Here is a 17,455-nt window from a genome sequence, read left to right on the forward strand (position 1 = left end):
TGAGTAGCATCAATTATCTGAACATAAACTCTTCCACCAAGTAATCCAACTAGCATCAACTACAAAGAGTAATTAACACTACTAGCAACCTTACAAGTACCAATCGGAGTCGCGAGACGGAGATTGGTTACAAGTGATGAACTAGGGTTTGGAGATGAGATGGTGTTGATGAAGATGTTGATGGTGACGAGTTCCCTCCGATGAGAGGAGTGTTGGTGATGATGATGGCGACGATTTCCCCCTTCGGGAGGGAAGTTTCCCCGACAGGATCGTCCTGCCGGAGCTCTAGATTGGCTCTACTCAAGTTCCGCCTCGTGGCAGCGGCGAATCCTCCGAAAAGCCTCCTCCTAATTTTTTTTCCGGACGAAACCCTTCTTGTAGCCAAAGGGGGAGCCAGAGGGCGGCTGGGTGCCCACAAGCCCCCTAGGCGCGGCCAGGGGGGTGGCCGCGCCTAGCAGGCTTGTGGCCACCTGCTGGCGCCCCTCTAGCACTTCTTCGGCCTAGTACTTTTTATAAATCCAGAAAAAAATCATCGTTGATTTTTACGGTGTTTGGAGTTGCGCAGAATAGGTATCTCAAACTTGCTCCCTTTTCAGGCCAGAATTTCAGTTGCCGGCATTCTCCCTCTTCAGGTAAACCTTGCAAAATAAGAGAGAAAAGGCATAAGTATTGTACCGTGAAGTGAAATAACAACCCAAGAAGCGATAAATATCAACATGAAAACATGATGCAAAAAGGACGTATCAATATAGCACCCGTTTCGATTGAAGAAATAAATATTACTATTAAACTTGCATACCGAGATACTATATCGCCACTTGGGATTGTTAGAGATGTTGAACTGTTGTGTGGAAAAGTCAAATATCCGAGTGATATATTAGTACTTGGTTTAGAACAAGATAACTTTTGTTCCATAATATTTGGTAGACCTTTCTTAAATACTACTCCCTCCGTCCCAAAATTAATGTTGAAAGTGCAGTGTATTGGTAAATTTGCAAATATAACCGCGTATTCAAAAAATTATCGCAAATAAGTCCCTCCACCCTGTCTTCTTGCTCCGTCGTCGCCTGCGCGTAGCCAAGGGTCGGCGCCGCACAACTGAGCCCTCCAGGAAGCGCTCCGCCGCCGTCCCCAAGTACTGGATCCGCAGCCGCCGTCGCCGATTACCTCCTCCGCCGCTGCATCTCACAGCTGCGTCACTAAGATCCCCTCTCGCCGCGGTTACTTACGGGCGTCGACGGAACCTCCCGGAACGCCCTCCTCGAGCTCGGGCGCGTCCTCCTGGAGCTCGCCCGCATCTTCCTCGAGATCGCGCACGTCCTCCTTGAGTTCTCGCACATCATCTTTGAGCTCCCGCGAGTGTGCCTCCACGGTTCCTCCCGCCGCGATCCGGTGTCGCCGGAACCTGCCTCCACGATCTTGTGGACGAGGAGCTCGCGGATCCTCCTGTATCTCCCCCGCGCCACCGTGTTGCTGCTGCTGCTGTCTGTGTCCATTCGTTTGTATGTTGCTGTTGTTGCACTGACGCAGGTTCTACTGCTGCTGCTGCTCGATCTTGAGATTCTGCTGCTGCTCCTTTGCCCCGATTCTGCTGCTGCTCCTCTGCCCCTCATTCTGTTGTTGATCCTAGTGACTCTGCTGCTGATCCAAGTGAAAAGGTTAGTAGCTCCTGTGATGGATGTGGTTTCTTCTGAAGATGGATATTCCTTGTTTGGTCTGAACTCTGAAGATGGAGTACCAACACAAGGATTTTGTTCATAGTCAAGTGTACCATTGGTTCATGCCATAGTCAAGCATAGTTGCATGAGTGGGGGAGAATAGCAAATGTATCTGAAAAGGAGGAAGGAGAGAAAGAACACCCAAAATGCAGACTAGGGAAAATAAGCAAGCCAATCCAATTGTAGAAATGGTGCCATGGTAGCTAGTGTTGGTGAGCAAATATACTGCTTCTCACGTTTGCTGAAGGTTGCACATCTCCCCTGAATTGGGAAAGTGAAACAGAGGGGAGTAGTTGTTAACATTCGTGCCTGTAGATTTTCAGTTGCTAGCTGTTGACTGTCATTGTACTGGTATGGATGGAGTATAATCTTAAACAGGTTCATGTTGAAGAATTTAGTCCACATGCCACATTTCCATGCCCCCGCGTGTGGTTAGTTAGGGCTTTTGGTGTTCTTGTATTGGTATAGGTGGTGATAAGGTGAAAACTGAAAAGTGAAAAGTGTGTGGTGTTGTGTGATTAGATTGTAAGAGGATGGAGGGGGAATTTGAGATAGTGAAAATAAGAGGCAGTTGGAATAACTCTTTCTTGGTTTCTTTTGAGTGATTTTGTTCCCTTGTTCAGAGAAGAACAAAAGAGAGGAGTAGTGTGACTTTCAGGATACTCGTTGTTTTGGGTATAACAAAATGCTATGGCCAATACATGATATAGATCATTCGGTCATTATTTCCGTTGGTTCCTTAACCTGGAGTAATATTTTGTTGATTCCTGACGCTTTAATGTTGCATCATTTGTTTGACAGATTCAGTTTATGTTAAACCGAGTGAGTGCTAAATTTTTTTGACCATAACATGATTTCCAAACCCAGGAGTTTGAAGATATAACATCACCCGATATCTAGGTTTACAATTTGTAAGCGAGTGATTTAGGATGGACAGTATCCAGGACAGTATCATCACAAACTTTCACCAGGGGGAGCCTTTAGCTTGCTTGTGCCGTTTGGCGGGTGTCCTGTGTAACAGAAACTGTCCCATACACACAAAAATAACTGAACTCGTGGTTTCATGGTGATACAATTTATAGCAAGTTTCATAGTCGCAGGCTCGGGTATAAGAACATCCGTGCTGCCCGAAACAGAACAGGGGCCATGGTCCCCAGCACCTATGCACCATCCTCCTAGAGCCGGCTCTCCAGTCATACTCCTGGAGTACGTTGTAGAATCTCCTCGTCGATGTGGTCGAGCACAGGGTCATCCTTGGCGAATCTAGTCCCGAAGGTTGCACTGCTCGCGGTCATGTTCTCTGCATCAGTTAGGTTCAGCAGACGGGGCTCGTTTTTGGACGTTCCATCTGATGCCCAGTAGTGCAGGCCATGGTTAGCAACGGTCCTGTTGGGGGCGGGGACAGTATCCAGGACAACTGCAAACAAGATGTCGTCGTCACCGTCGAGCCCACAAGGGGGAGCCTTTAGCTTGCTTGTGCCGTTTGGCTCATCGGCTCCCCTATCATCTCTAGTTGGCGCAGCAGCATCATTTCCAAACCTGCTAGCGAGCGCAGTAACAACACATTCAGTAAAATTGAAGTTCAGAAATTAAGAAGAAATGCAAGATGTCAGGAGAAGTGGAAAGGTGTACCTTTTTTTTTACTCCGGCGAGCTTGGCGGCGAGCTCCTCCACCTTGAGCGTGCATCCATCGGTGGAGTGATAAAGGGTCACCCGTGCTTCCCTCTTCTCGGCCGGCACTGTCCCCCGCGTTCTCCAGCTTCGTGATCGACGGATGTGGTCTACGACGGAAAGAGGTGGACGGGGATCAAGGACTGCAGACGGTGGTCTCCAAAAATCAAACCTTCAAATTCCTCTACGCGCGGAAGGGAACGAGGCGACGACGGCGCGGCGCTGGGGAAGCAAGGAGGCGGTCCCGTGGGATGGCGGGGGCGGGGGAGGAAGGAAGGAGCGAGGCGCCATGGGATGAGGGAGCAGGGAGGGAGCGAGGCGCCACGGGACAGGGGGAGGGAGGAGGGAGCGAGGCGCCATGGGACGGGGGGCGGGTGAAGGGAGTAGGGAGCCCGTCGCCGAATGAGGAAGTAGAGAGGACCGCGGGTTCGGTTGGTAAAACACTAAGGACTAAATTGCAAAAATGTCGGTGTGACAATAATTTCGAGACAGAGGGAGTATTAATGTTGAAATTAATTGTGCTATCGAGAAGGTTAAAGTTACCTTCGGGGATATATCACATGGTCTAGCATGAAAAGGAATTTCCTAATAAAGATGAAATAATTGGTCTTGCTTCTATTGTTGTACCTCCTACAAACCCATTAGAACAATACCTGCTAGACCATGAGAATGATATGCACTTAAATGAAAGAAATGAATTAGATAGGATACTTCTTGATCAGCAACCTATTCTTAAGCACAACTTACGAGTCAAAATTTTAGGTGGTCCTCCTCCACCAAAAGGAGACCTAGTGTTCAAGCTCAAAGCTTTACCCGATACTCTGAAATATGTTTATCTTGATGACAAGAAAATATATCCTGTTATTATTACCGCTAACCTTTCAAAACATGAAGAAAGGATATTACTCAAAACCTTAAAGAAGCACAAGGCTGCTATTGGCTATACTCTTGATGATCTTAAAAGCATAAGCCCTACTCTTTGTTAGCATAAGATCAATATGGAACTGGATGCCAAACCAGCCGTCGATCATCAACGCCACCTCAATCCTAAAATGAAGGAGTTGGTAAGAGCTGAAATATTATAACTTCTCGAGGCAGGTATAATTTATCCTATTGCTGATAGTAGATGGGTAAGTCATGTTCATTGTGTTCCTAAAGGTGGTATAACTGTTGTTCCCAACGATGAAAATGAACTCATTCCACAAAGGATAGTAACCGTTTATAGGATGGTGATTGATTTTAGGAAATTGAATAAAGCTACTAGGAAAGATCACTACCCTTTGCCTTTTATTGATCAAATGTAAACAATGTTATCTAAGCACACACACTTTTCCTTTCATGATGGTTACTCTGGATTTTCTCAAATACATGTGTCAAAAGAAGACCAAGAGAAAACTACCTTTACATGCCCTTTTAGAACTTATGCTTATAGGCGTATGCCTTTTGGTCTATGTAATGCACCTGCTACCTTCCAAAGATGTATGGATGCTATATTCTCTGACTTTCATGCAAAGATTGTTGAGGTCTTCATGGATGATTTTTCCGTTTATGGCACTTCCTTTGATGATTGCTTGAACAACCTTGATCGAGTTTTGCAGTGATGTGAAAAAACTAATATTGTCTTGAATTGGGAGAAGTGACACTTTATGGTGAATGAAGGCATAGTGTGTGTGCATAAAATCTCCGAACGTGGTATTGAGGTGGATAAAGCCAAAATTGATGCAATAGAGAAAATGCCTTGCCCAAAAGACATCAAGCGTATAAGAAGTTTCCTTAGTCATGTTGGTTCCTATAGGCGCTTCAATAAAGATTTCTCAAAGATTTCTAGGCCATTAACTTATCTTCTACAAAAATATGTTCCATTTATTTTTTATGATGATTGTCTAGAAGCCTTCGAAATACTTAAGAAAGCCTTAATTTCTGCACCTATTGTTCAACCACCTGATTGTAACCTACCCTTTGAAATTATGTGTGATGCTAATGATTATGTTGTTGGTGCTATTCTAGGGCAAAGAGTAGACAAGAAATTGAATGTTATTCATTATGCCAGTAATACCCTAGACACCGCTCAAAGGAATTATGCTAGTACCGAAAAGGAACTTTTAGAAGTTGTGTTTGTGTGTGATAAGTTTTGACCTTACATTGATGATTCCAAATTAACTATTCACACTAATCAAGCTGCTATTAAGTACCTTATGGAAAAGAAGGATGCTAGACCTAGACTTATTACATGGGCATTACTACTCCAAGAGTTTGACTTACATATCGTTGATAGAAAAGGAGCTGATAACCCGGTAGTAGATAACTTGTCTAGGATGGAAAATGTCCTTGATGACCCACTATTGATTGATGATAATTTCCCTGATGAGCAACTTTCTGTTATAAACACTTCACATAGTACTCCTTGGTGTGCGGATTATGCTAGTTACATTGTTGCTAAATATATTCCGCCTAGTTTCACCTATCATCAAAAGAAAAAATTCTTCTAGGATTTACGACACTACTTTTGGGATGACCCACATCTTTATAAATAAGGAGTAGATGGTGTTATTATACGTTGTATACCCGAGCATGAACATGAATAGATCCTACAGAAATGCCATTCTTAAGATTATGGAGGACATCACGCTGGTGAAAGAATGACACACAAGGTATTACAATCCGGTTTTTATTGGCCTGCTCTTTTTAAATATGCTCGTAAGTTTGTCCTTTCTTGTGATGAATGCCATAGAGTTGGTAATATTGGTAAACGTCAGGAAATGTCTATGAATTATTCACTAGCTATTGAACCATTTGATGTTTGGGGTTTTGACTTTATTGGACCTTTTCCTTCCTCGAATGGATATACTCATATTCTAGTTGCTCTTGATTACATTACTAAATGGGTAGAATCTATTCCAACTAGTGGTCCTGATCATAACACTTCTATTAAAATGCTTAAAGACATTATCTTTCCGAGGTTTGGTGTCCCTAGATACTTAATGACTGATGGTGGTTTACATTTTATTCATGGTGCTTTCCGTAAACTTCTAGCTAAATATGATGTTTACCATAGGATTGCATCACCTTATCATCCTCGGTCTAGTGGACAAGTTGAACTAAGCAATCGTTAAATAAAATTAATCTTGCAAAAGGTTTTCAATAGGTCTAGAAAGAATTGGTCTAAGAAACTTGATGATGCTTTGTGGGCCTATAGGACTTCTTATAAGAATCCCATGGGGATGTCCCCATATAAAATGGTCTACGGAAAAGCTTTTTATTTACTTCTGGAGCTAGAACATAAAGCATATTGGGCAATTATAGAACTTAATTATGATTTCAAACTTGCGAGTGAAAAAAGGTTGTTGATATTAGCTCATTATCTGAATGGAGAATGAAAGCTTATGAAAATTCTAAGTTATTTAAAGAGAAAGTTAAAAAATGGCACGACAAGAGAATTCAAAAACGAGAATTTAATGTATGAGACCTAATGGTTTTGTACAACTCTCATTTCAGATTTTTTGCAGGCAAACTCCTCTCCAAATGGGAAGGACCCTATGTTGTCGAGGAGGTTTATCGCTCTCGTGCCATAAAAAATACATAACTTCGAAGGTAAAAACCCAAGAGTGGTGAATAGTCAAAGAATCAAACATTATACTTTAGGTGCACCCGTTAATGAGGAAACCAATATCATTCAAGCCATAAAACCGGAAGAGCACATAAAGGAAGTCTTCAGGAACACCCGAGAAACCTGAAAAAGGGGTAGGTACGTGGTACATAAGTAAACCAAATCCAAAAGTTCCAAAAATAATAATTTCTGTAGGTTTTGGTATTTTAGAAAAATTAGAAAAACAAAAAGGAGTCCAGGGGACCCACAAGGGAGGCACAAGCCATCAGGCCACGCCCCCCAAGTCGCGGCGTGATAGCTTGTGGGGCCCTCGTGCGCCTCCCGGGTTCCGACTTCTTCCCGAACCCGTATTCTGGTATAGAAAAATCATTATATGTATTCTCGATTGTTTTGACTATCACATCACGAGATTTTCCTGTGCCCTTGTTTCAAGCTGTTTTCTGGCAGGCCTGAGAATATGTCATCTCAAGATTCGGATGGAGAGAGCTACGTCTCCATTATATTGCAGACCCAAAGATCTTTGGGGACATCTATCCCTATCTTCAGTCCACCGATGAGGAGGAGAACAATGAACTATAGGAAACAAAGGAAGCTAGCTCAGATGAAGACGAAGTTCCACTACCTTAACCCAAATATATGCATGTGGAATTTAAGAAGTCCAGTCTACCAAACATGGTAAAGAAATCTAAGAATCAATTTATCCCGTCGCGTTTTCTACAGGATAGCAAGATGGCATTATGCAACAGGATATTGAAGCTCGGTAAAGAGAACGATGACTTCAGGGAGGAGAATTTTATCCTCCGACGTAAGTTGGAAAACAAGAATGCGGCTACACCATCATCATCACATGAGAAGGATGCTTGAGTACTTGGGTATGGACACCACCCTTGGCTTGTTCCAAGCTTGGGGGAGGTGCCCCGGTATCGTATCACCATCACCCCCGCCATCATTACTATCTATTTTAGTTTTATCCTTAGTTGTTTCGTGATTTAGAAAAATAAATTTCAGGTTTGCTTGGCTTAGTATTTTTTCTTTGAGTCCCGTCTACCCTTGTAATTGAGTATGCAAGATATATAATAAAGATTAGTTGATTTTTTGTGGTTTACCCATAGGCACCTGTCATCATAGCATGTCCATAAAAAGAAAGATATAGATCATATGCTTATCCCATGAGGAGTAATGACTTCACATAGTAAAGAGTATAAGTAGTGAAGATTGTTGAAAATAAACAAACATAGTATTAGTCATGGTTACAATCTATGCACGACTATGAAGGAAGAGAGGAGATTCACATATAAATATACTATCATGGACATCTTATGTGATTGTGAGACCTCATCGAATATTATATAATGATCAAATGTTGACGCAGGACTTGGAAGACAACAGAATGGTGATGATATTTCACATTAAAATAGAAGTTATATGGTCATGGATCCTTGAACATGTGATGCTTGCTTTAGATCTTTTGCTAGACCAAAAAAGTTCGCACTAAGTAGATATATTACTTGTGGATCCATAACCCTGAAACCCAGTTTATTGCCATGAGAGTCCACCATACCTACCCATGGATTGAGTAAGATCCTTCAAGTAAGTTGTCATCGGTGGACCAAGCAATACGAAGTTGCTTCAAAATATGTATGATCTTTTATTGCAAGGGAAAATAAACTTTGTACGACCATGTGGTGACAAAGAAATAAAAGGGACAGACTTCATAATAAAGTTCGCTGTCATAAGGGCAATATAAAGTAACATTCCTTTGCATTAAGAGTTTGCACAATCAAAAACTTAAAAACGCATGACAACTTCTGCTTCCCTCTGCGAAGGGCCTATCTTTTATCTTTGAAGTTCATTCTTATGTGTGAGTTAGTAAATACATTTTCCCTCTACCTATTAATTCTATAGTGGCAAGCATCATGTGTTGAGGAAATATTCAGGTTTATATATCCAAGTGAATGTAGATTATCATGATTTACTATTGTTGAAATTATCCTCGAGGTAAATGAGTTGGGTGGTGAATCATTTAAGCCCCTATCTTCCTATGTGTCCTATGAAAACAGGAGCTCTAAAATATGGCTTGAGTATGAGCAATCATAGAAGAATAAATGATAGTTGAGTATGAGAACTTGCCAATAAGAGAGATCTTACATAGACTCTCCTGTGAAATATGTTTAAATATGATTGTCCCAATGACGGAGAACATAGTTTGTTGTTTGACAACAAAATTTATGCTTCACACTCCAAGATTTGTGAATGGATCGTTACTTCTTTATGAGAAGATATATCATAATATAGTTGCTATTGTGCTAATATTCATGATGCGCACATGTCCATCTTTTATTTTTATTGAATTTTCCCTCCCAAATCATGTGGCCATTATTCTCGAGCTTGGCTTTTGCTTGAGGTCAAGCGAGGTCTAAGCTTGGGGAGTTGATATGTCCATTTTGCATCATGAATCTTTATTGATATTTGTCTTATTATTGTCCATTATTCATTGTTATTATGTAATTCTTATGTCTTTTCTCTCTGAATATGCAAGGTACATTATGAAGAGGAATGTATCTGGAAACTAGAATTCTGGACTGAGAAACCGAGAAAAAGGCAGAAAATCAAGTTGGTCCAAATGACCTGAAACTTGACGGAGATTTTTTTTGGAATATATAAGAGTCACTGGGCCAAAAATAAACCGCAGAGGAGCAGCCACGTGGGCACAAGCCATCATGCAGCGCCCCCCCAGGCCATGACCTGATAGCTTGGGGGGCCTGTTGGTCCTACGATGCCCCTCTTCTCCTATATGGTGTGTTTTACCCTAGAAAAAAGCAATACATAACTTTCGGGATGAAGCGCCGCCGTATCAAGGCGAAACCTGGGCAGAGGCCCTTTTGCTCTTCGGTGGAGCGATTCTGCTAGAGGAATTCCTCTCCAGGAGGGGGAAATCGAGGCCATCGTCATCAGCAACGCTTCCTCCTTCGTGGGAGATCCAAGCTTCATTAACTTCTTCACCAGCACCACCTCATCTCCAACCCTAGTTCATGTCGTGTATTCAATCTTTGTCTCAAACCTCAGATTGATACATGTGGGTTGCGAGTTGTGTTACTTGGTGGAAGATATAATGTTCAGATCCTTAATCATATTTGTTACACCTCTAATGTTTAACATGTTGATGAGGTGTGAGTAGTTAATATTGTTCTTGAGGACATGGGAGAAGTGTGGTTATAAGTAATCATATAAAGTTGGCATTCATTCAATATCTTGATGATATGTATGGTGTTACTTCCTTTAGTGGTGTCATGTGAACATCGACTACATGACACTTCATCATGTTATGGGCCTAAAGAAATTCATTCTGGAGTAACAAGTAGATGATGGTATGCGAGAGTGACAGAAGCTTAAACCCGACTTTATGCATTGCTTCATAAGGGGTTGATTTGGATCATCATGTTTCATGCAATGGTTAGATTTATCTTAATTCTTCTTTCGTAGTTATGGATGCTTGCGAGAGTGGTTAATCATAAGTAGGTTGTTAGTTAAAGTAAGAACAACACCTTAGCACCGGTCCTCCCACATATCAAATTATCAAAGTAGCAAATGCGAATCAACTTAATATGATGAACATGACTAGACAGAAATTCCCATGTGTCCTCGGGAGCATTTGCTTTATATAAGAGTACTTTCAGGCCTGACCTTTGCTAGAAAAAAGGATGGGCTACCTTGATGCACCTTTGCTACTACTGTTACTTGTCATTTGTTACGAAATATCTTGCTACAAAACTATCTATCACTATTACTTACAGCACTTACAGAAAATTCCTTGCTGAAAACTACTTATCGTAGGTTCGACACTCTTACTTATTGAAAGGACTACGATTAATCCCATATACTTGTGTGTCATCAAGCTACATTATTGTTGAGTATGTGAACTTGCTAGAAATAAAAGCTCTTACTTAGGCTCTTCACTCAACTATGATAGCTATGATTATCCTAATGACTAATGACATTGTTCGTCGGTTCTCAATAAAGTTTATGCTTCATACTCATTCATTGTGAATAGATTGTTACTTATTTATGATAAGTTATATGATGAAAAACTTGTTGCTATGATAAAATACATGATTCTTGCATGTATGTATTCTTTTTTTATCGACTCCTCTCTCTGAAATCATTTGGTCATTATTCTCGATCTCGGCCTTCGCGTGAGGACAAGTGAGGTCTAAGCTTGGGGGAGTTGATACATCCATTTTGCATCATGATTTCTTATTGATATTCATGTTATTCTTGTCCATGCCACCGTTGGCACCGTCGCCTCGCTCGCGCCGCCGTGATCAGCCGCCTCGCCCGCGCCACCGCGATTGGACGACCTACGACCTCGCGCTCAGTCGTCGCCCCTTCGCTGCCGCCGATCCATTGGCCACCTGCGTACCTGCCCGCGTCGACGTCGATTCGTGAACATCACCCGCAGCTTCGTCTGCGCCTCCGTGGCTCGTCGTCATCATCATCGTAGCCTGCGTCTTCACCCCCTCGGCTGAAGCTTCATTGCTCCATCACCTCCAGCAGGTAAGAACAAGTTTCTGAATTTTTGAAAATCAGTGTACAAACTGATACTTACAGAATACACATTGCCACACATTGCCAATCACAAAATCTCACCAAGCGCAGCTTAAGAAAATAGAAATCCTTACAGTGCCAAACAAAAGGAACTCCTACCTTACTAGCTACATGTACTCTACCATTCTGAACATTTTCAGAGTACAACCAAAATGGAAGCATCAAAATGGGTCATCATCTATGTCTTCAACAATAGGAGGTGTCAATAGATCAGTGAAACTTCCCATGAACTCATATTTTTCAGAGCTTGCTTCATTCGGTATTTGTTTGGCCCGTTTTGCTGATTTTTGGGATAACTTTCTTTACCGAACTAGTCTGTGATATTACCTTCTCCTTTTCTTCTTGTTGGCTGATGGAAATATCTTTTTTTCCGCTGAGGTGGCAGATGGTGTTTTCATTGTTCTCTTGTGTTGCCTCTCAAGGAAACCTTTTTCTTTTTTAGAGCCTTTCTTCTCAACTTTTTTTTCAGACGTGCAGCACTCAACAATTCATTTGATATTTCAGTCACCTGTGCAGTATTGGACATTTCATTTGATGTTTGAGTCACCTGGACATGGCATCTTTCTTCAACATTAGTTGTGCATGCATCCAATAATTTTTTCACTTGTTTAGTAGTACTAATAAGTGCATTTTCAATGACAATACAACACTCCTCGGAGTTGGCTGCTAGAGTTGCCAACTCACAACACATGTGTATAAGAAAATTGTATCGGATGATTGGGTTTTCAACCACAGTCCGTTCACAACAATCTTTGATGGATCCTGAACCATCGCTTCAAGACCAGGCTCTTCCCCACTCGACCCGACCAGGCTCCCGCACTCGACCCCTCCCTCTCTGTCGTCCGCCTCCGCCGCATATAGGGTTCGCCCGGCACCGCCGCCCCGCCGCTGCTTTACCGCCGTCGAGGACATCTCCCGCGGACTCGACCCCTCCCTCGGCCCGAGCCCGACGCCCCATCCCTCCCCGCGAGCTCCTTGCCCGGTCCGGCCCCTCCGGCGACCCACTCCGACGGACGGCGCCCCATCCCCGTTCCACCTCCCCTCGCCGTGACCGTGAGCCACCAAGGTGCGCAGCTCCTGTGATATATTTTTTTAACTGATTTGCTCCAGCAGCTTCTATGATTTGCTATGATGTGTTGTTTATATATTGTGTACTCTGTGGAAGATATTTTTGCTCCTGTGAGCAGCTCATATAGATGTATAAATTGGCAGAAATGTACATATTTTTTGTACTACATATTAATTTTCCAATTCTTTTGTATTGACATGATGAAAAATAGATGAAGCACAATGGGATAATGTTGGTCTTAGAACTTCCATTGATATATGTGTGGAAGAAGTGAATGCCAATAACCGTGGCAAAGAAGGAACATTGACACCACTTGAATATGACAATGTGTTGGTTCACCCGCATTAGATTATGAATAAGGTATAAATCTCTGTTGTTTGCTTGATTGTGTTGACTATGCAACTTCGAACATACATTGACCAAAGGAATTCGACATCGTGAAGTACCACTAATCCTAGCCTACATGGTGTCTACCAATAGAATGGAGAATTGTGGGTTGAACATAACGACCAAAACATTGTACGTATTACTTAGTTGTGAATATGATAAAGTAGCGCTCGCTCAGACCCAGCAGTTGGTCCTCATGAATTCAAACCCCTAAGGTCCAACTTAAACAATAATCAGGCAGAATGTCTCTTATTACGAGTTTATGATAAAAAGGCAGAATGTCTTTGTTTTCCGTTTGACCAAGATGAATTTTACATCATACATCTCATTTGTCAAATCTACGGTTCTACAATTTGACATTGTTCTATGACTGTCAATTTTCCCTGTCATGTTATTCATTTTTGTTTCTACTTTGGCTTGTTCGCCTCGCTATGTTCTATATTTCTTTAGGCACGCTATGTTCTATATTGGTCAGGGCCGCGGCCCACTCTGGTACTTTGGGCCGGCCTGCGTAGGATAGGATTATTAAGACATGCACTGGGGAAAGAAGCCCATCAAGGCAGAAAGAGCAAGCGGGGGAGAAAGAACGCCTAATGCACAACACGCACAGCGCACAGGCGTACCGCACCACAACGGCCGCACAACCCTTGCCTCGCTCGATTCCGATTCACCGCCTGCTTCTTTGGTTTGCCGTTGCGGCGTCGCCTCGCCGGCTACCAGGAGGAACCGCCCTAACGCCCGCAGGCATCGGCCCTACCTGCTCCGCGGGTCGCCCTGCCTCCTTGCGCACCCAGCTGGCAGCCGCTCTAGCCCTGCTACTGCTTGCCGGAGCTGGCGAGATGTGCCAAGACGCCCAGTCCACTCAGGCACACAGATTGGGAGACTAAGAGAGAGGTACTGTGATAGGAGCAAGGCTCCTATCAGGGCGTGGCCTTAGGTTATAGGGGTGGAAGGAGGGTTGGCGAGGCTGGGGCGCGGTCGACGACACTGGGGCGCCGTGATCACGCGAGGTGATATCTTAATCATGCATGTTCACAACACATATCATGCATGTTCACAACACATGTTATCTTAATCGCCACGTCGCCACGTCTCCTTCACCTCGCGTGATCACGGCGCCCCAGTGTCGTCGACCGCGCCCCAGCCTCGCCAACCCTCCTTCCACCCCTATAACCTAAGGCCACGCCCTGATAGGAGCCTTGCTCCTATCACAGTACCTCTCTCTTAGTCTCCCAATCTGTGTGCCTGAGTGGACTGGGCGTCTTGGCACATCTCGCCAGCTCCGGCAAGCAGTAGCAGGGCTAGAGCGGCTGCCAGCTGGGTGCGCAAGGAGGCAGGGCGACCCGCGGAGCAGGTAGGGCCGATGCCTGCGGGCGTTAGGGCGGTTCCTCCTGGTAGCCGGCGAGGCGACGCCGCAACGGCAAACCAAAGAAGCAGGCGGTGAATCGGAATCGAGCGAGGCAAGGGTTGTGCGGCCGTTGTGGTGCGGTACGCCTGTGCGCTGTGCGTGTTGTGCATTAGGCGTTCTTTCTCCCCCGCTTGCTCTTTCTGCCTTGATGGGCTTCTTTCCCCAGTGCATGTCTTAATAATCCTATCCTACGCAGGCCGGCCCAAAGTACCAGAGTGGGCCGCGGCCCTGACCAATATAGAACATAGCGTGCCTAAAGAAATATAGAACATAGCGAGGCGAACAAGCCAAAGTAGAAACAAAAATGAATACCATGACAGGGAAAATTGACAGTCATAGAACAATGTCAAATTGTAGAACCGTAGATTTGACAAATGAGATGTATGATGTAAAATTCATCTTGGTCAAACGGAAAACAAAGACATTCTGCCTTTTTATCATAAACTCGTAATAAGAGACATTCTGCCTGATTATTGTTTAAGTTGGACCTTAGGGGTTTGAATTCATGAGGACCAACTGCTGGGTCTGAGCGAGCGCTACTTTATCATATTCACAACTAAGTAATACGTACAATGTTTTGGTCGTTATGTTCAACCCACAATTCTCCATTCTATTGGTAGACACCATGTAGGCTAGGATTAGTGGTACTTCACGATGTCGAATTCCTTTGGTCAATGTATGTTCGAAGTTGCATAGTCAACACAATCAAGCAAACAACAGAGATTTATACCTTATTCATAATCTAATGCGGGTGAACCAACACATTGTCATATTCAAGTGGTGTCAATGTTCCTTCTTTGCCATGGTTATTGGCATTCACTTCTTCCACACATATATCAATGGAAGTTCTAAGACCAACATTATCCCATTGTGCTTCATCTATTTTTCATCATGTCAATACAAAAGAATTGGAAAATTAATATGTAGTACAAAAAATATGTACATTTCTGCCAATTTATACATCTATATGAGCTGCTCACACTAGAATGTGATGCTAGTACAAAAAATGCACTATAATTTAGGGATTTGAGGGGAAATGTGGGGATGAAACATGCCAAATACACTAGAACCAAATGATGTTATGGGATGTGTGGGAATTGAGGGGTTTGACCGGGATAATCCCCACAAATTCCCTAAAATACACTAGTACTACCAAACAAGGCCTAAAGTGTTGCCTTACCGCACCTCTCCTCCCACGATCTGTTTCTCCACGACCAGCGCCGCCGCTTCCCTGATCCACTTCGACTCCGGTGCCGGCGCCGGCGCCTTCGCAATCCCCTTCGAGGCCCTCTCCGTCTCCCCTCGACCCTCTCTTCCTCGCCCAGCTCCGCCGACGCCTGGTAGCCATCGCCGCCACCCTTGGTCGCCGCCCGAGCTCGCCATCGCTGCCGCCATTGGTCGCCGCCCCTAGCTCGCCCTCGTCGTCGGACTGTCCGCTGCAAGGTACATGCTTCATCCCTCCTCCTTCTTCTGTCCTCAGCTCTCCGTCCTCCTCCCTTATCTGCTCTTGTGCCCGTCCCGTGTGGCCTTGTCTCAGTTGTTTGTTCTTCTTCTTTTCAGCCACTCACTACTGATTCCTTTACACGCATGAACCAAACAAAATAGAGATCTGGCCATTACATCCTTGTTACCAGTGTGATCTAATTCCCTTACCATTCAAGTTAACAGTTTCTAATCCAAACACCTCCACAGTGGTAACACACAATTTTAGCTCACCCTTCATTATTCTGGAGCATGGACGTTGGATATTAGCTTGTAGTGTGTTACTTGTAAATCTAAATTGATTAGCTGCTGTGAAATTCTCTTAGTTTACGTGTTAAGCAAATAGGTGTGTACTCATTAATCCATGAGTAATCAAATCAGAGCATAAATCTATTTGCATTTACCATCCTACATGAGGCGGGTGATGTTAAATTTTAGAAACGATATCACATCTGCCAATACTATTTGTTACTTTTTCCTTTTTGCATTTCATTCTTCAAACTGCTTGGAAGGAAAAGGTTTTTAACTACAAGTAATTTCAGGAAGCAAAGTGCTCTGAAGTCTGAACAGCTGAACCTCTTGTCAACTCCAGCAAACTAGCAGAGCCTTCAATCATCAAATAAAAGCGTTGTGATGTCGCTACGACAGCTACTGGGATGGTCAGATGGAGAGGTGATGCGGCCGGAGTCAAAGCCCTGTTCCCGACTGATGCGCCACACTGCTGGTATCTTCTCAGTTGGTGGTGGCCTTGCTTTCTGGGTGCTTTGCCGGCTTCACTATGGTAATTCTTCCTGGCCATCCACATATTTTCCGTTTCGTTATCTGATCTACTCATCTTCAAACATATATTTGTTAATATTACCATCAAGGTTGTGTGTCTCATTCTTCCCTATCCATATATTAGTACAGAGTGTGGTTTGGGCCTTTTCTTTAGCAGTAGTGTTGACCTTTTGGGTGTGAGTCCTTGGAAGCAATTTGTAACTGAAAGTATTCTGCTGAGCCTGTTTTCATTATCTAGGTCCAAGAATTACGGTTCCCAGGAGTCTTAGGTGGGCATCCTGTGGAGCGATCGGCACGAGTGCGACGGCAGCCATGCTTGTGCGGCTCTTCAGCCCGGAGTGTGAACCGCAGAACATCGCAGCTTTCGACAGACCTGAACACAAGGCTGCATAATATCATGGAAATCCGGGGCCAGGTCTACCAAGCTATGCGCGTTTGCTGATTCGGCCCATAGTATCTGCTTTCTTGTAAGGTGCTTATGCATAAATGTATCTCCCTGAAATCGGACAGCTCTATGTTTCCTACGCTGCCCCCCCACCCCCCGCGTCATTTTCTTCTTCTGAAAACTAGGAGCTGGTACCATTAGCATCAAATTTGGTTTCCGTTGCTTGCGAACTGAGATAGTGCTGTATTACTGGCTACACTCTGAATGCTAATAAGTTAGTAGTACATTCAGTTAACCTGATGGCTAACAAGTTACATTCAGTTAACCTGATGACTGTTTATTC

General features: G+C 43.7%; 1 protein-coding gene across 1 annotated transcript; it reads left to right on the forward strand.

Annotated features, from left to right (window-relative positions):
- The first annotated feature begins 12,360 nt into the window (after window positions 1–12,360).
- On the forward strand, window positions 12,361–17,455 carry LOC123398035. The gene is made up of 3 exons (XM_045092548.1): window positions 12,361–12,667; window positions 16,490–16,728; window positions 16,966–17,455. Exons 2-3 carry the CDS (start codon window positions 16,581–16,583, stop codon window positions 17,118–17,120), a joined length of 303 nt encoding a protein of 100 aa, XP_044948483.1. The 5' UTR covers window positions 12,361–12,667; window positions 16,490–16,580; the 3' UTR covers window positions 17,121–17,455.

The sequence above is a fragment of the Hordeum vulgare genome, chromosome 5H (genome assembly GCF_904849725.1).
Source record: "Hordeum vulgare subsp. vulgare chromosome 5H, MorexV3_pseudomolecules_assembly, whole genome shotgun sequence".
Taxonomy (NCBI): Eukaryota; Viridiplantae; Streptophyta; class Magnoliopsida; order Poales; family Poaceae; genus Hordeum; species Hordeum vulgare.